At 51.4% G+C, this 19,804-nt stretch overlaps 1 protein-coding gene across 2 annotated transcripts in view; it reads right to left on the bottom strand.

Annotated features, from left to right (window-relative positions):
- The window catches only part of SH3RF3 (SH3 domain containing ring finger 3), a 407,247-nt gene that overhangs the window by 147,820 nt on the left and 239,623 nt on the right, over window positions 1-19,804 (bottom strand). For both annotated transcript variants that reach the window (XM_035001930.1, XM_035001931.1), the window contains exon 3: window positions 18,141-18,236. In XM_035001930.1, coding sequence (XP_034857821.1) covers window positions 18,141-18,236 — 96 coding nt within the window. The remainder of the gene's footprint in view (window positions 1-18,140; window positions 18,237-19,804) is intronic.

Here is a 19,804-nt window from a genome sequence, read left to right as displayed (position 1 = left end):
TCCCTGGTTAATCTCCAGGGACTGGGTGAAGGTACCCTAGTCCGAAGCTGGAGGCCCCGGAGCGGGGCAGCAATTCCAGGCAGGGCTGGTGTGTGGGGGGGTGGTTTTACAGTCTCTACTCTGGTGGGCAGGGAGGTCCCAAGGTCTACGCTCGGAGGGTGAAGAACCAGCAAGTTCCTCTGCTTCCAGATCTGATCTATGTTCTTCTACTGAGATTTATCTGTAATAAAGTTAACCTTTGAGCTTCCATCTCTCAGACACTCATCTTTTTCTCAGCTGGATCCAAGAACAGGGTATGAACACTTACTATGACCAAAAAAAACCCCAATGATAACACAACCAATTCTCCCCCAAATTTATATATTTGAGAACATGTTAATATATGAACTGGGTTGCCAATTTAGCAAGAGAAACACAAACAAGAGCAGAGTTTCAACTACACCTTCATCCCCTTCCAAACATAAAAAGGTTTCCAGAAACATAAATGGACCCCCCTCCGGAGTATTTTTCTGTACCTGGTTCCGGGCCTCGCTTCCGTGGCTGGCCGGCACAGGGCTCCAGCGTGGGGAGCTGGCTGGGAAAGCGAGGGGTGCCTCCAGCGCAGCCCTGGGTCAGAGCGGCCTTCCTGTGCAGGTGACTGGTGCAGCCCTGAGCCGAGGGCCTGCGCGGGTGCTCCCCTGCCTCCCCCACGCTGAAGCACCCACCTGGGGCTCTGGCGCCCCACTTCCAAAAGCTTGATTATTCCAGACCAGGCTCCCTCGCCCTACCCAGTCCATAGATACTCACCCTCCAAATGACTGTTTTCCTTCACTCTGAATGAAACAGAAGCCTACTCCAAATACAGTTTTTCAAGTGTCGAAGTTGTTTTTCCGCATTCACCTGACAGGCCTCACACATGACACTCCAGCAGTAAAACACAATTTTGCAGTAAGACTTGGGTGTTTCTTCTTCCTGCTCTCTACACAGGGGTCTAACAATACTGTTAAAGGAAATGCTATTTTCTAACGCACAGCTCGCACTCTGAGCCAACCCATGTTCTGTGCACTTATGTTCCTGATTTAATCCGTACCTGAGCACAGTGAGGTAGGTGTATTATCCCCAGATTATAGAGGAGAAAACTGAGGCATGGGGAGGGGAAAGTCTGGTGAGTGGCAGAGCAGGGCTGTGCCCAAAGGATGGGTGCTGTGGCTGAGGCCTTGCTATATGCCAGGGCAGGGAGAGGCCAGCACCATGGGGCAGTGAGCAGGGCAGGGGTGAGGCCAGGCTGGTTCCATGGGTCTGCAGGCTGCAGTGAGGAGTCTGGATTGATTCTAAGAGCCATGGGTCCCAGAGGAGTCTTAGCAGGGGTGAGGTCACTCAAGCTGCCTTTTTGTAGGGATGACTCTGGTCACTGCGTGAGATGGATCTTAGAGACAAGATGGAGCACAGGGTGGCTGGGAAAGGGTGAGAGGTAGTGTCCCATGGACTGAGGGGCCCAGGAACACCTGGGTTTCTGACCACTGCAACCTGAAAACTTTAGTCTAGAAGGTTCTTTCTATATTCATGTTACACTAACAAAGTCTCCTAGGTGGAGGTAGGGCTGGGCTTATGAATGACAAGGACATGGTCAGGGAGAGTCCCTGGACCCAGGGACAAAGGCTGTATGCACTGAGTTTGGGTGGGTCCATAAGAGAGATGGACCCAAACCCAGACCCACCCACTCAGAACAAACACCGACGTCTTCAGAGTGGTCCTCCTCCCACTGCCTCCCGGAGCTCACCACACTCGGTCTGCTCAGTCACCCTGGCCACCATGGCCCCTCGGCCACGAGCCAGCTCAGGCCACCACCTGGAACCTGCTCACTTGTAGGTCGCTTCCAGGGGGGCCTTCCAAGCATGCTAATTAAAATTATAGTCCCCTCCACCTCAGCTTCACTCCCCTCCTTTGCCAGCTTTATTTTTCTCCACAGAATACATACTACCCTCTAGAATTTGTTTCTTTTCTCTATTGTTTGTCTCCTCCTACTAGAATGGGGGTTCCAAAACATTTCTCTTCTGTTTTGTTGGCAGCTGCAGCCCCCAGGGCCTGGCACCTAGCAGGTGCTCAGTGAATGAATGCACAAAAGAAGGGATGGGCGTGAACGAAGAAATGAATGGTGGTCTGAAAGGTAGAGCCTGCAGAGTGCCGCAGTAGTGGAAACACTCTCTCAGCCAAGGGCTAAGACGCACCCACAGAGACCTAATGAAGGGACAAACAGATCTCCAGCTCTTGACAACGGCCCTGGCACGGGCAGGTGTCTTCCTATTTTACAGCAGAAGTTGGCCAGACTGTGTGTGGGCTGCATTTGCTCCTTGGAGACACTGGTCAGTGTAGTCCTCCCGGCACAGCTGTGGTACAGAGGACAGGCTGCCCTCACCTACGAGGGGCCAGACCCAAGGAAGTGTTGTGGCAACTTGGAACCTTCTAGAATCTCATTAAAATGGTTTCCCAGAGAGGCTAACACAGCCCTGCAGTGCGCTAAGGGTCTATGGGCAGGGAGATAGGCAGGAAAATCACTGAAAACAGAGACATCTGGAAAAGTGTGGTCGACAAACCCAAGTCTTTGTCTCTGCTCACAACAGGAGAGTCCTCAATAGCTTCAAACTATTACTCTTAATTGCTCTCACTTTGAAGAGTTGAAAGAAATAAAAGCAACAGAAAACAGCTTTGAGTTTCTCTGAGTAAGTCAAGCAGAACCCAAATGAAGCCAGAATTAGCTGCGTTTCCTGATTTTGCAATAATCGGTTGAGTTGCGGTAGCTATAGAAAGTCTCCCGATATGCACATGCATGGCGTGAGCATTTTACCTGAATCTTAAAAAGGTCCCAGCCACCAGCAACTCAAACCCCCTCCTTTCCAAACAGGAAGCACTAATAAAAGGTAACAGGAAAAAACAGGACAATGACATGTGAGGCATTTTGCAACAGGCCCCCAGGGTCAATCTTGGCAATAATTCATTGTCAAGATTCAGAACTAATGGTGAGGCAGCAGCTTGGACCTGCAGGGCAGATGTCTCCACTAAAGCCTGGTCAGCTCTGGAGGGAAGACACCAGAGCCCCCGATGACCCCAGTGACTCCAGATGGATGTGTTTGTAACCAGACACGCTGTTCCTTCTGCACTAAACACAGGCCCTGAACCTCAGCCAAGACATATTCCACTGTCACCTTATTAACATCCAGAGTCAAATCTCTCCATTGCTAAATATGCTTTCACCGTCACATCTGAAAAACAGCTACCACCACACGGCCTGCCCAAGGGGGAGGGGGGGCCTTATAAGCAGGACTCAGCCTGGGTGGGCAGCTCCCACATCGATGGCCAAGGCCCACCCTTGGGACTAAGTGGAATCTGACAAAACAAGTTTCCTCCCCAACTTCTTTCTTAGATTGGGGCCCACCCAGACCTGTTGCATCAGCTTCTCCGTGGCCTGGAGCTTTCCAGGTGATTCTAATGTTCACTGAAGTTTCTGAGCCACTGGCCTGGCCTACTCCAAAAGGTAGAAATGAAGAGACAGGACAGGAATGTGGAAAACTGAGTTAACACAGTAGGGTGTAGCCGTTCTGGAGGGAGGACAGGTGGGAGAGGGCAGCTCAGGACAGCCTGTGGGGAGCAGCTGGAGGAATCTGTCTCCCTGAGTAACAGGAGGTGAAGACAGAAACAGTCTGGGGTCCCAGAGGGCCCAGTGTGGTGCTCCAGTTAGGTGAGAAGAGAACCCATCTTCACCTACTTTGTATGCTGGAGTAAGACTGCCCACAGGAGTGACACGTGAGGGGAAGGAGGATAAGCGGCTGGGGCCAGAGGCAAAAGCAGTTACACAAGTACACGGTGGGCATGCTTGGTTTCCCACTAGGTGAACTTGAGGCCACGGCACAGGTGACAGGCTTGGACATGGGGGGCAGGAATGGCGGTTCTTTTCTAATGTCACCGGCGTTTTCAGCTGTCCCCAGGTTGAGACATTTTCAGTCCCTACTTGTCTCTTGAAGATGGAAATTCATGTAAGCCTTTTCTTGCTTTCCGCTGGGCCGGCTGACAGCTGCACCTCTCAGGCTCGGGCAAGACTGTGAGGATCCTCTGTGTCCCCACAACGCTCCTGGTTGAGACCGGTGAGCAAGGACAGGTGGTTTCACGGGGACCTGCTAAGTCCTATGTGCTGAAAGCATGCCAGCCACGACCTTTTCAGAAGTGGCGATGGGTTGCTCCTCATACTTTGATTAGTTGTGTGAAATACTGGCTCACAACCCAATAATACCACACAAACGCATGAATTGCCTATTTTGTGCCAGCACCATGCCAAGACCGAGAAGGGAAAAAAGTTATGTGCTACAGGGTCTGGCTTCTTACATTTGTAGTTAGGGAGACAAACAACAACAAACCCAGAAACTACGGAATGTACAATATTATATCACAAGATGTTAACTTCACAAGTAATTAAAAAAAAAGTTAAAGAAGTGAGAAAGCAGGGGAGCTGGTACCTATGCACTTGTCTATTTTTGTTGGGGAAACCCCTGATGATCACACACGTATGTGAATGCATCAAGCCTGGGGGTGCAGAGACTGGCAGGAAAACATGCAGACCCAGATCGCAGCTGGGCGAAATGCACGAAACTGAAGTCTTACTCTCCCGTGGAACTGTCTTAGGTCTTTGTGTCATGCCTTCAGCTGTAAAGTAAGGGAAAGAGGGGGTGAAGGCAAGGCACCCTGCTTATTCTCCTGGTGGGTTTAGGAGCTGGCCTCCTGGACCACTTTGCTCAGAGGCAGAGGACACATGGAATGCCAGGACCTGCCCTGCCTGGCTGCCGACAAGTCCTGTCTGCTCTGCCTGCAGCCTTCCTCGGCCAGTGCTCTCCTGCGTGCCTACGAGTTGCCCTGCTAAGTGCATTCGGTGTTCGTGAAGGCACGGTCTGCACCTGGACACAGAAATGCAGGCAGGAGTCGTAGCCAAGTCAAGGTGGGGAGGAATGCCTGCCCACCCGCTGCCCACTGCTGTAGAAGCTCATAAGAAACGGGCCAGCAGCAAGAAAAAATGAAACAACCTTTAAGCAAAATGGCAAAGCCCCCTCCCCCAATAGTCTCTGGCAGAAATCCAGAGAAGTTTCTTTCCCGTGTCTTTCTGAGGTCTTGTTCCCACACTGCCTCTGACCCGGTGAGCTCTGGTATCCTGAGAGAAGCTAGGTGGGGAAGTGGGGCCACATAGGAAGGAGGAAATGAAGGCAAACCCCAGCAGCAGTGTGACAAACGCACCCCCTGGCTCACCTTCAAAGCTGGACCACAGGACCGTGTTTGGAACTCGGTCGTAACCAGTATCCGTGATGAACAATTACCTCAAAGGCTTTCACCAGTTCCTCATCTCTCTAACAAAGTCCTTGATTACTGACTCTTGGCACTGGAGTTGGGGACAGGCAGCACTGGAAAGCTACAGCTGACCTCCAGCTCTCCTGTTCCGCCAAAAATACCCCCATGAGTCTAACTTTCTCAGCCCTGTTTACCTTTCGCCCCAGTCTTCCTGAGATAGAGCTGACATATGATTCTGTACTAGTTTCTAGTGTTCAACACAATGACTTGCTGTCAAAATCCCGAAACCGTCCCAGGTTAACACCCACTTAGCGAAGATGGAATAAGGATCATGTTTACCCTCTCGCCTGACACGCTGAGAACAGATCCATGAAACACGGCTTTTAGACATGGGGCATCAGCAGCTCGGGACAGTGATTGTCGAGAGAGGTGAAGCCTGCTGCGTGAGGCCTCTGGTTCACCTGGGCTCTGGGGCTTCTCCCTGGGTTGGGAAGAGGGAGTTTGGGGGCCGGGGAGCCCACAGTGGCTGGGGTCCGTGGACCTGAGTCCTGGAAAGGAGATATCTGCAGGGAGGCGCCCCCGCCAAGTCTGTAGCTGAGTACTGATGAGGGCATTCACAGGAGGAAATTACCCAGAGCTGAGGAAAGAACCACCGAAAGGGGAAGACAGAACAATTCCTGAGGCTCATGCAAAGCTGGGCACAGTTTGCATTCCCACCTTCAAGAGTGAAAAAGCTTGTAAATCATAGGGCATGGAGTGGAGAAGATTATAGCTTCAGAAGCGGGGATAATTAGCTCTACATTAGAGGCTGCCCTAGTCCCTCGGAACAGAGCTTAAAAGCAAGGCTCAAAAGCACCAAACTGTATGTAAGTGACCTAGCGACATCCCAGAACAAAGCTTAAGCTATATTTATAGGAATAAAAAAAATATCCAGTATCCGAAAAGGCAAAATTCACAAAATTGATAGCTAATTAAAAATATCAGGAATGCCAAGAAACAGGAAAATGCAATCTACAAATCTATTTTATAGATCTTTATAGAGGAGAAAAATCAGTCAGTAGAAGTAGAACCGGAAACAACACAGAAGACAGAATTCGTAGACGACCACGTCGGAACATCTACTATGACTATACTTCCAAGCACGGGTGTTAAGGAGAGATACAGAGGACATAAGAAAGACTCCAATCAAACTCTGAGCTAAACTCCCCAAGACGCTCAAACCATCCACCCAACTGCCCCAGTCAGAGGCGTAATCTGCTCCCATCTGACTGTCTATGAGGGCTCTGTGCTTCTCACTTGCCAGTTCCCTTCACTGAGGCTGCTTTTCATCTCCTTCCACAGACAGCAGGAATTTCAGCAGCGGGCTTCAAATGGAATCTCTCTGCAGGAAAGAATGGGTGAGGTCTGGTAAAACGTGCTACATAGAGAGAATGTGCCACCTCTGTGGAAGGTTCTGGGGTCAGGCCCACCCACCAGCTCCCACAGCAGCACACCTGGCCAGGAGGGAGGCCCCAAGGGCAGGAGAGCTGTGGGGAAGATCTGCAGCCGCATAAACTCACCTTGCAGTAAAATGTGAAGATGGGGCTGCACGTCATTGGTTTTAAAAGAGCATCAGGGTAAAACATTATTAAAGCCTTATCAGGCCACTAACCTGACGCTTGGGGGTTTTTGGGGGTCCCCAGTGAGTACCTGGTGTCAGCATCACTGTTTCCAGACCCCACCTGTCTGCACACACTCTGAACTTCTAACAGCCCTGATAGTAACGCGTGGGGAGAGAGAAGTGGAGTCGGGGAGACAAAACCCATCCCCGTGTTAGCACCAGGGCGTTTCTGCCAAAATTTCATATAAGTTAGCAGAGCTGGTTATTTGTAGGCAGTAAAGAATGATAAAGGAAAAGAAATAAAAAGTAAGTAGACAATGCCCTTTATCCAGGAGAGCTCCTTAGGCTGGGAGCCACTAAGCCCCACTCGGTGGACGGCTGAGAGTGTGGGGAATGGCTGGCTGTGTCCTCAGCTATCAAGAACCTTCCATCTCCTCTGTTTCCCTGAGAAGTGCTTGCATGCGGATGACAGTGGCTGGAGAACCGTTACTTTCATTTGTGTGATGCAGGACCATCCACATGGGGCTTGCACCTGTTACCTCATTGGATCCTCCTGATAGACTTTTTCATGTGGCGCCATCCACATTTCAAAGGCAGGGGGAGTTCACTGCAGAAGCATCAAATAGCTGGATAAAGCCCATGTAAGCCTCTGCTTCCAGAGTCCATATACGTAGAACAACAGGCCTTCTAACCCCAGGTCCAGCATTCCCAGATGGGAGGGAGGGGCAAGGCAACTGGGAGCAGGAGATAAGAAGTCCCTTTTCCTCTTCCCACTGCCCATATTACTTCCTGACATGCTGGCTTTCCCTCTGAGGAGCAAGGAGAGTCCTTGGAAGGAGGAGGGAGACACAGAGACCAGGAGTGGTGACTAAGAATGAGCACCCCCCAATCAGGAACATACCTGCGAATTTGCCCACCCTGGATCCCATGTACAGTGGAGGGTCTGTGGAGGGTGCTGAGGGGAGGAAGAGGGTCTCTGAGTCCAGTGTCTCTGCTACTTTCCTCAGGAACCTGGGCGTGGGCATTCCCTTAGAAGCCACACACCCTCATCTTCCTCCCTGAAAATACACTGCCCACCCCAGGCAAGGAGCTGGAAAACCAAGACAAAGTTGATGAAATCACGAGCAATCTCTTCTTCGCATTGGGGGATGGCGAAGCCAAGGCACGCAAGCGCTGTCCACAACTGTAGAACAGTATGGAGCACGTACAATGAATAACCTCAGAGTTAGTTTGTTCCCAATAAAAGCAGTCAGTTGTGCTAATGAGTTATTGCCAAATGCTTTGATACCATATTCCAAGATGGAGGTTCAAAATAATGTTCTCTTTTTGTAAATTCTGAAGTGACAAGGAGACAATTGTGCTACATGAGCAAGACAAACTGAGTTCAACATTGTAATCAACTGAAGCTTAGAACCAAATTGTCTAACAATGTACATTGTAATTATTGTGCTGAAGACAAGGACTCCCAAGTGGGAAACAGTTGTCATGAGTAACCACCACTACAGAGTTTGGCATTTCATTTATTTGGCTAACTCAGGATTTTCGTTTCTGCCTCCATCAGTTTTCCAGGATCTAGAAACAGCATCCCATCAACAGTTTTCCCTAACACCATGTAGGATTCATTCCACACCAAGACTGGGGTTTATGAATACTGGCACTAACAGAGGGCTGGGGTCTGGTTCCCCAAAGTCGGAATTCTCTGGGCTCACTGGGATGAGGTTGCCCCCCACCTCACTTTCTGGAGCCTAGCCCTGTTCCCCCATCTCTCCCACTGTCCAGAAGACAGCCCCCCTGAGACATGCCCGCAGGGGCTCCAGGCCTCCAGTGCCCTGAGGACTGGGGCTCCTTCCCTCAGGTCGGTGAGGACCACGCACAGTTGTGGTAGGCCACAAAGGATTCATGTGGGAGCAGCAAAAGGGCAGGAAACAGGACAGGGCAGCGCTGTCCTAGGGCAGCTGGAGCCAGAGGACAGATCCACCATATGCCCATGCTTCGGCTCCTGGTTTGAGAAACAAGCTTTCTGCAGAAGCCACTCTGGGGTGCAGCCAGGTAAGTATGGGCTGATGAATGGCAGAGCTGTCTTTGATGCATTTGGAGTGTCAGAGGAAGAGAAAATGGACTTCAGCACATGCTCAACCTTCAAATTCCATCTTCCAGTCCCTCACACTGTGTGCACCCGGACTTCCTCCCATCATTACCTGTAGCCTGGGGGCCTTCTCTCCCCTGAGTCATCTTTGCTTTCCAAACCACCCTCCCGGGTCACCATTCTGGCTCCACAGCTAGTGGTCAGCGCCTTCAGCCTCCCACAGCACCCTGCAGCCCTGTACACACGTCCCACTAGCACTCCCACACGACTGGGCCCCAAGCCCAGTAGCCCTCTGCCTGCCCTTCACTTCCTCCCTCAGCTCCTGCCTCTCTCCCACATCCCCCCACCATCTTCCCCTGGAGAAGCCCTCACATGGCCTCTGTTCTTAAGCCCTGAACCTTGTCATTCTCAACAAATAATCTGCCACGTAGCTAAGAGCAGGACAACTCTGAATAAACTCTGAACAACCCCCCAGGCCTCAGTGTACCTCAGAACCTTCCCCATTCACCTCCTCCTCCCTCTGAAGGGTAGGTTTCTCCCCGTCCATCAAGGTGGGCCCTCATCCCCTCCCGGCTCTTCTGCAGGGGTCACTTATCAATTGTCCCCTGCAATCCCTTGGGTTTTATCTCTTCTCTCTCCCTTACTCTCCCCTCGCGGTGCCCCATCCAACATAAAACTGAGCGAAGTGTTCCCATGACTCTGATAACCACTTAAGACATACCCCTTTCCTGGCTCTTCACCAGAGCCCTCACTTACCTGCCCGCCCACCCCTCCAGGTTTATCTTGGTTCTGCTGCACAATGGAATGCCTTCACAGGTTGGTAGGGAAGGGATGCTTCCACAGAGGAGAGATTTTCCTTAGGGGTCCTCTGAACGTGGCCTGTCATTTCATGTTATTTCCTTCTTATGCTCATGAAACCCACACTGAACAAAATCAAAAAGCACTGTAAATGGGCAGCCCCTCCTGTTGGGAGGATCCACTCCTCCCAACCTCCTGGGTCCCCAGCGGCCTTGTGGTCAGGCAGCCGTGTGGCTGGGTTCTGGCCACAGCCTGTGGGTAGTGGTCTGACGTCCACTGCCAGGCCTGGCCCATGAAACTCCCACTTTATCCTCACTCTCGTGTGTTAAAGATGGCAGAGTCCCATTGGCAGGGTCTCCCTGGTGCCTGCGTGAGCCTGGCCAACCAGAACAGCCAGATAACACCCTCTATTGCAGTTAAGCCCTAGGGTCTCAAGGTTCACCTGTCACAGCAAGTACCGATACCTCAACTATTACGCTCATCATCCCTCTTTCCAGCTTCTTCCCTTCCTATACCACACCTGGCATCCAGGCATAATCTTCCCTAGACTCAAACCCCTAGGGATATGGTTCTTTCACCTCTGGAGTGTGGGATGTCCCCAGGTAAAGGGCATAGGAGAGACACCTGCAAGTCCCAGAGTCAACCTGCACCCTTTCAGGTGTGGCCAAAGACAGCCACTGTCCCACCACATGTGAGTTGAATAAATTCTCATCAAGAGCAGGAGCAAGCCCACTTCAATCAGCTTGCTTTCCCATCTTTCTCAGCCTCCAAGGAACCCAGAGGGCCATCCCCTCATCTACATGTTTAAATATCAGAGCACAAAACAAGGAAATGCATTAATGTGTGTATGTTAACCAAAGGTTGACAGATGACATACAAGAGGGAAGGAAAGAGCACCACTTCCAGCCCAGCAGTCCTGCCAGTAGGCACGAAGACAAAACAGTGCTTCCCTGGCATCTGTGGCCAGCCTCTGGGCCTGGGTGCACTCAGGGCTGACGACACAGCCTCCCTCTACCAATGGCACCCCCTGTCCATAGGATGAACAGTCTTCACCTAGGCACCTGCATATTTGCATCAGCACAGAGCACAGGAGAGCCAGTTTTCAGGGGTGAGGGGCTCACTCTCCCACTGAAACCTGCCCCTGCACCTTCTCTGGGTGCCGAGCCCTGGGGATGCGAAGGGAAGGAGGCAGATGGAGTCCTGCCCGCAGCACGCTCTCCGGTTGAGTGGATGTCAACAGTCCCTACACCGGGGTGAGCGCAGAGCCTGGTGGGAACAAGGAGGAAGCCCGCACCCCAGCAGGGGCAGAAGTCAAACCAGAGGTCTCTCACAGAGAGGGGTGGGAGCTGGCCGAAAGGGTGTGGGGCTCAGCCTCAGGAGCTATGTGAGTGAAGGCTGGAAGTGAGACAAAGGGGTGTCCTCAGACGGGTGGGAGCTGGCCCCACACAGCCATGGAGTCCAGAGCAAGTGGGACAGGCCATGGCACACATTTGTGAAGGGACAAGTCTGTGCACCCTGCAGTCCATGGGGGGGAAGTGAGACCCAGCAAAGGTGCACAGGTTTGAGGGGAGGTGCCGGTCGGCCTGGGAGAGGACCAATAAAGGAAGATGTGGGCAAACTCCAAAATCCAGGAGCAAGGCAAAGCATTCTTTCCGTGACTTCAGACAGCCAGTCCCCATGTTAGGCCCCCTCTAAACATCATGTGCTGTGTCTTTAAAGTTAAAAACCAGTCCAACCCCATTTCCTCCCACTCCCCGCCTCTCCTCAGTGTGCCTCCAAGTCCTCCAAACAGCCTCTGGCTCTGGACCATCACTGCATTTTGCTAGATGCAGAAAATGGTTCCTGGCTAATTCTTGTTCTGATCTCCTGACAAGCTGCCACTCCCGCAAACATTTATTAAGCACCCACTATGTGCAGTCACTTTGTTAAGTGCTAAGGGTATTAAAAATGAACAAGAGAAGGTCCCTGACTCGAAGGACCCTGATCTGAGCAGAGGAGTGAAAAAGTTTAAGAAATGCTTGAAGCCCTGAACCTTGACCATAAACAGGGTCATAGGGCTCAGGGAATGGTTTTATGGAGTGAGGACCATTTGAGTTGGGTTTTGAAGACTGAAAAGGAACTCTACAGGTCCTTGCATAGGGGCCCCAAGCTAGGAAAGTCAGTGTGGAAGTATGGGTGGTTGGAATCTTGGGTGCTTGGAGAGGGTCTGGTGCCGCCATACTAGGTAGAAGTTGTGAAGCTGGGTCTTGGCATCTCATGGCAGGTTTGGAGATCACCACCTTGGAGGCCATGGAGCCCAGGCTGGGAGGGAAGGAGGAAACTGGGGCTTGGGGTGGAGGGCAGGGGACGGTGGATCTGAGAGAAACACTGTTCAGGTATAGTGTAGAGGGCAGACTAGAGATGAAGAGGCTGGTGTCAGGGGCAGGACCAGACATGCCCTGAACTACAGGACGGCTCTGCTCTTGGACCCTTCCCAGGTGCATCCATTCCCACAGTGGCCCATTCACATGCCAGTGACCCCAAGTTAGTGTCTCAGCACAGACCTCTGTCTTGAACTTGACCCCTGCACACCTGCTGCCCATCTGACATGCTACTCAGATGTTTAACAAACACCCCAGGCCCAGCCAGCCCAGAACTGGCCTCCTGGTCTCCATACGCCCCTGCCCACTTCACCCTCCATCTCCCACCTCAGTCAATGGTGATTTCATTCCTTCGGTTGCTCAGACCACAACTTGGTTTCTTCTACTTCACAGCGTCACATCAGCACTTCCTGCTGGTTCTACCAGCATAGAGTAGCTGATGCCTTTTGCCATCTCTGTGGCTACTACCCTGGCCTGTGCCAGCTTCATGTCTCAGCTAGAATGGTGCAATAGCTTTGTGATCTGTTTCCACTCTTGCCACACACGCTCCCACCCCCCTACTCAATCTATGCGCAACACTCATGCCAAAGTGATCCACTTAAACCTTAAGTCAGGTCATCAAGCTCAAAAGTTCTTCAACGGTTTCCTATTTCACCTAAAACAAAAGCCAAAGTTCTTAAAAAGGGCTTCAAGGGCCTACCCGATCTGACCCTCTTCACCTTACTGACCTTACCTCTTACTACTTGCTCCCTTGTCCACTTGGTTTCAGCCACATGGCCTTTCTGGCTGTTCCTCAAGCAAGCATGAAGGTGGACCCACTGTGACAAGGTCACCTGGGTAGCCAACCACATATACACTCACCTTGAAGAGCAGCTAATGTTTAAATATCCTACTCAGCAGAAGTAAAGCACCATCATGTCATCTGGTAACTTTGGAGGTCTTTCTTGGTTAACTGCTGGTGACCCAGGTCTCCTCATTGCTCTGCCTAAACAACTGATTTTCTAAATGTGAAGGCAGAACTTGACACTTAGGCTCATTGCATTTCATCATTCTTTTCAACTGTTTCCAGCCTATCATGATCTTTGGGATTTTAATTCTGGGCCCGTGGAGAGGTTTTCCTTGCAGACATGCTTCACAGGCCAACTTCCTAACATGCCTTCTAAGTCTCCACGCGAATCCCCCACTGAGACTCAGAGCAGAACAGGCAGAGCACAGTCCTGCGTCCTGTGTCTGGATCTCTCCAGACTAAGGGTGATTCCCATGAATGCTCTTCAGGAACAGCTTTCAAGTGAGCTACCTCTCCCATCACGTAGCATGTGAATATCTGCATTGCTTGTCTTGTTGACATTACCCAAGTGCACAACTGGCTCAGCTCAGCGTACCATGGTGGGGCTGTCATGCCTGCACTGAAATAGGGGCATGCCTGCTTCAAAGAGCTCCCACCCCCGCTGGGGAGTGAAAGTGAGCACTTGTGAGAAAACACTCAGAAATATGAGGCCAAATATGGTCAATGCCAAAGAATGACACAGATCTTTTCAGTAAACATGTGAATGGACCTCTAAGCAATTATTCACTCAACAAACCTTTATAATAGCAGAGCAACAACAAAGATGGCCCTTGTGAGCCTACCTCATGCCTGGTCTGTGCACTCTGTTATTGTCTTGAAGCCTCACAACTATCCCCGTGAGGTCCATGTTATTGTCCTTGTATGAGAGAGGAAATAGGCTCAGAAAGGATAAGAAATGTGCTAAAGGTCACACATCTAGTACATGGTGTTGAGCCCAGGGGGGTCTACCTCTGAAACCCAGGATACTCTGAGCTGCCCCAAGGCCCATTCATGGTTCTATCACTGGGGTTGCCACGGCCCATGAGAAATAGGCCTTGCTCTTAGGGGATGACCTGAGATCCATACGAAGGGCAGATGCCAAGCCTGCCATCTTGGAGCCCCGTGGAATAGGATGATGGGTCTGGCTTGGCAGAACTTCCAGTTGGGTCTACTCTCGCCGCAGGGTGGAATCCCAAAGCCAGACCCAGGCATGCCAGGACATGGGAAGGGCAGAGTGCCTTACATTTACCCCATGGCGGGCAGCACTGAGCCCCTACACATGGAGGAAGAGGGCTCCCTTGCCCCTTGGGGACACAGAAGGCAGGCCACGTCACCGTCATGGGTTTGGGTTTACTCCCCTGGGGCCGGAGCAACGCCGACTCCTCTCTGTCCCAAGTGGACACCAGCGAGGCCACCCTGCCCAGCAGTCACCAGACAGAGAGGCGGGGTCAGCAACACGTGCTGTGGGCCCAGTGTGGGGATGGCTGCTGCATGCCGATTGTTCATGAAACCAACCGTGAGAAAAGAATAAGAAGGCAGGTTGAAGACCCAGGGTCAGCGGCCAGGGAAGCCGGGAGGGGAGCTGGAAAGGTGGGGAGGTCAAAGGAGGTGAAGGAAGGCACGTGGGAGGCAGCAGCGAGGACTTGAGGGTGAAGGAGCCTGCGGCAGAGTCAGTGCCTGAGACCAGCCGGCCCAGGTCGCCGACAGGGGTACCAGGGCAGCTAGGCCCCCGGGCACTACAGGGAGCGTGGATGAGAGGGTTATTTCTGCAGGACACCAGGAGTATAGATATTTCTGGAGACCGGGGCCCCCTTCTCAGCAGATGGGCCACCGGTAGCTCCAGGCCAGGCCGGCTTCAGCCTGGCTTTACACCATCTGTCCCACCGGGCCTGCTCGGCAAGCCCGGTGTGAAGAGACAGCCCTGCTTAGGAGAGGACTGTAGAATCTGCGGAGCCAAAGTGCTTTGTTCACTTCTTACAGAACCTCCTGGGTCAGGCACAGAGCAGGAACTGCCTCAACGGGAAGCTCGGGTTCAAACTCCGCAGAAAACCCGAGCTCCAAGCCCTGGTCTCTCAAAGGCCTGCCCCGTCTCCTGGAGGGAAGACAGCCTGAACTCTGCAACCCCCGGAATCTACCCCTATGGCTACGAGGGGGCCAGAGCCACTCAAGTACCTCAAAAGGGAATTGATAGAGAAACAGTGAAATGGTCCCAGGAAATACCCGTTTGGGGCTTGTCTTCAGTGGTTGCTGAGTGAGAAGCCAGGAGCCCGTTTCAGAGCGGGTCAGGGGCGCTATGGCTGCGGCCGGGCCTTCGAGGGCCATGGTGTGGGGCCAGCACTACACAGGCCACGGCTCTGCCCAGGAAAGAGTGGGATCCGGAGGAGCAAGGCCCCTGCCCACGGCTGCTTTGGGCCCTGCTCTGCCATTGCCCCTGGGAGGAGAGCAGAGCACCCCTGAGCCTCGGGGCCCTCAGGGCGTCCTCTCTGAGGAAACACACAAAGGGGTAAGGAAGCCATGTTCAGAGCAGAGGTGGGATTGTCACTGAGGTATAGGGCATGGAGGGCTTCTGGGCCAGAAGGAGGAAGGAGCCTGCCTAGATGTCCTCGAGGGAGAAGTGTTTGAAAGCATGTCTCCAGTGGCTGAGCTCTCAGGCCCCGGGAAGGCACAGACAGGCCCATTTGCCCTTTGAGTGTGTCTGTGGAACTGAGGAGAGCCCTCAGAGAGCTCAGCTGATTGGTTTCCCAGCACTGAGCCCAAGCCCTCAGCCTCCCTGATGATGCCTAAGCCCTTCTGGAGGGCGGGTAGCTGATGGGTCTAACCTGGCCGTCCCCAAGGGGTGCCTGTGTGACCTGGCTTGGCGTTCCTTTCGTCTTAGCTTCTTAAACTGCACTTTCAAGTGCACAAATGTTAATGCACACCATTTTACAGCTGCACACAACTGTGTAAGCACTCCCGAGATTAAGATATCAAACACCTCCGCCTCCCAGAGGCCTCCCTCTTGCTGCTTCCTGTCAATCTCCCTGCAGAAGCCCCGTGCTCTGCTTTCTGTCACCCTGGAGTAGTTTTGCCTGCCTTTGAACTTCCTAAAAGCAAAAATTGTACATACTCTTTTGTGTCTGGCTTCTTTCAAAAGATTTGTCTGTGAGATTCAGCTACACTTTTAAATGTGGCAGTCTTTTGCTCGTTTTCTCTGCTGGATAGTATTCCATCGTATGGACATACTATCCTTTATTTATCCATTCCACTGCTAATGCAGTGTTTCTAGTTTGGGGCCATCATAAGAAAGTTTCTGTAAGCATCTCTGCATATGTGTTTGAGTATCCTCGTATGTCTGCCTGGGGAAAAAAGTTCCCCTGGCTATAAATGTCTGGGAAGCCAGATTTTTCACTTCTAGACTGCATGGTAAGTGTTACTCATGCATCAGGTTCTTCGATCTTTTTTTTTTTTTTTAAGATTTTATTTATTTATTTGAGAGAGAGAATGAGATAGAGAGCATGAGAGGGGGGAGGGTCAGAAAGAGAGGCAGACTACCTGCTGAGCAGGGAGCCCGACGTGGGACTCGATCCCGGGACTCCAGGATCACGACCTGAGCCGAAGGCAGTCGCTCAACCAACTGAGCCACCCAGGCACCCAGGTTCTTCGATCTTAAGCAGCAGGATGAAGAACACACCCCTGGAAATTGGACCAAATGCACAAATGGAAGCTTACAAGCTGTTTGGGGAATGTTGATTCCTACAAGGCACAGGGGAGGGGCGTGGGTGTGTGTGTGTGAGCTTTGTGTGTGAGAGTGTGTGTCAGTGTGTGTATGAGTCCACACAGATTTGTGTGTGTGACTCTGTGAGCTCTGTGTGTTTGTATGTGTGTGGACTTAGAGTTATTGTGTGAGAGGATCTCAGAATCTCCTGGGCAGTTTATCCAGAATTACTGTGAGAGAACCACTGGCCTGGAGCATTTAGGGAAAGGAGAGGAAATGACCAGAGATGAGACTAGAAAAACAGATGAGGGTCAAACTGCAAAGAGTGGTGAATGTCTTACCATAGCATTTGGATTTTATCCTGCGGTGACAGGAATCACCAGATGTATTTAACAAACACCTAGTGGCACCACACACCACGCAGAAGGTGTGGCAAAGCCGGCTGTGTCACCTACCAGCACGTGAAGCCCCGCACCAGGCTGCGTGAAGTACAGTCTGCTAGTGGGGGTACTGGAGGGCAGGGCAGTGAAGGGCTAAGTCTATAGCAAACAGCCTGTTTTTATGTTCCGGCTCTGCCATTTATCAGCCAGGGGACCTTTCCGTGCCTCTATTTGTTCATCTCTAAGGTGGGGACATTCCTGGCTTTCTTATGCCAGGGTTGTTGAGAAAATTAAATGAGCAAGTACTTGAAAGTGTTGGCATATAGTGAGCATGCAGTACGCATTAGCTGAAATGATTCGTATGGCTAAATGCGGGGATTAATAGATGAAGGGTGTGTTGGCTCATGGGTGTACACATGGGATTTGCACTGACAAATGGCACACGCACACACAGTGAGCAAACAGTCCTGCACATACACAAACAGCCCACAGCGAACAGGGGTTTACAGGTCAAACATTCAAAGATGCTCCCAGCTCAGCCACTGCCCATAACTTACTCACTGGAAACCGAGTGCTTCTTCGTTACAGAAAGGAGACAGGAAATGACTAGACCCCTAATCATCCTTGCTTTAGGGACTTGCAGTTGGATGGGCTGCCCGGTTACCAAAGTCCTAGGAGGACTACAAATGGCCCACTAGAGCCAGCATCCTTCAGCTCTGCTTGCAGGGACACGGGGAATACTGCCTTCTCCTCTGGGACTGGGGAGACAAGAGCAGCAGTACCTAGGAGAGTCTGGGGGCAGTGGGCGCCGGCACGGGATTTCCATGAGAAGTGGGGAAAGCCTGCATCTGAGCCCTCCTTCACTGTCCATACAGTAAGGCGGTCTGCAGCCAGGCCTGGGACAGTCGATTTGAGGAGCTGTGAGGCAATTCTCACAGCACCGCAGTCTGAACAAAAACCCAACACAGTCCCCATCTTCCCCTCTTGAAAAGGGGCTCCCAGGCCAGGAGCCCAGCCCTGCCCCCTGCCCTGCCTGGTGAAACAGTCAGCAGGGTGGGAGAGGAAGCGTGTCTGAGAGAGTGATCTTACCTCCACATATAGCAAGGGGAAAATCCCAATCTTGTCTCCCAGCATGCCTTCTGCCCAGTTGTCATCCACTCTTCTGATAACGGTCAGGATCTCGTCCTGGGGTTGTCGCAGCCCATCATGTACACAGGCACGTGGACACACAACAAAACACACAACAAAAACAGAGACCAATCAGTATTGCAGGAGCTAAGAAAAGATCCTAAGCAATGATGCAAAGAATGGTTTATTATCCATTTTGGGATCTGACATACAAAAACAATCCGCCCTTACATCTTCACCCATGGTCTCCCTCTTTCTCTCTTATATATTGATTATAGCTGCAAACATCCTCAAATAGAAAAGTGTGGTAATTTACAATATGGCTAGTATTTTAAAATTCATGTTCCTATTATTTATTTACTGAAATAAAATTATTTTGAATAAAAATAAACTCAGCAAGTATAAAGCTTTTTAAGTTTCTGGCTCCATCCATGAACAAAAAATGACCCAATCCAATTCCATTTATTTAGAGTTGTGGGTACAAAAAGCTTTGGAGCGTTGGTGGTATAGTGGTGAGCATAGCTGCCTTCCAAAAAGCTTTGGATAACCCTCTTAAATTCTTTGGCAATGCAGACAATGCCAAGTATAGATGCACAAAGTGGAAACAGATGGAGCAAGGAAGAGGCATGAAGCACGGAGGAAGAGAAGCTTTCCGGGGAGACTGGCAGCCTGGCAGCTGTGAGAAAGGACATGCCCGGGATGCCTTCCTGGGTGCCTTCTCGGGTGCCAGGAGCTGCAGGGACACATGACAGAGGGTGCAGAGAGGAGGGTGGGAGAGAGAAAGCACTGAGCAGGGATGGAGAGCAAAAGGGGGAACCCACCAGGGAAGGGGACTGGAGAAGAGAGACAACACAGGCAGCAGCAAGTGTCCAGAGGGCCAGACAGGGATGCCACAGGCAAAGTGGCACCTACACCAGGAGTCTGTGGCAGGCCTCTGTTCCCTCCCCAATATCCAGCCTCCTCTCGGTATGTAGGGTGTGTAATGGAACCCCCGCATGGACTGTCTGCCAAACCACTGCCACCCCCTGCCCCACCAGATCAAACCCTCCCTGTCACCTGTCCCTCAACAATCTGCTAGGGAACCACCTGGCCCATCTGGAACTTCTGCTAAGGAGATGATGGCCAGCTTAATGGGGTAACCCCTACTGGATTTGAAGGTACCATCTGAGTCTTCAATACTTTAACGTGAAGCAATGAGTCTTCCAATGAGGAGCTGAGTTCTCTAAAGAGTCTTCAATACTTTATTGTGAAGCAATAATATGGGACTTGTAGGCTTCTCTCAGGTCAGAGGCACATTTTAGGCCAGCACATTTCATGAAATTATCAGAAAAGCTGGCTTCCCTGTGAGCTAAGGGACCACACAGTTTTGGGGTGTTTGTCTGGGTCAAGATAGAGTCATCTAATGGGAATGGGATATGCCTTTTAGAGAACACAGATAGGGAAAAGCAAGGATGAGTGTCTGCTGGGGGAAGCTCCCCGTGGTCTATTCCAAACCTCTCTTCACCTAAGGGGACAGATTAAAGTCTAGGAGCAATCATACCCCTCATTCCCAACCTCCCAACTTTAAAAGATTCCAAATAACAAAATGATCTGTGATTTTAGAGTATTTCTTCTCTCAATTGATA

This window comes from Mirounga leonina, unplaced genomic scaffold, assembly GCF_011800145.1.
Source record: "Mirounga leonina isolate KUSES-001 unplaced genomic scaffold, KU_Mleo_1.0 Mir_125, whole genome shotgun sequence".
Lineage (NCBI taxonomy): Eukaryota > Metazoa > Chordata > Mammalia > Carnivora > Phocidae > Mirounga > Mirounga leonina.
This window is presented reverse-complemented; position numbering and strand designations above follow the sequence as displayed.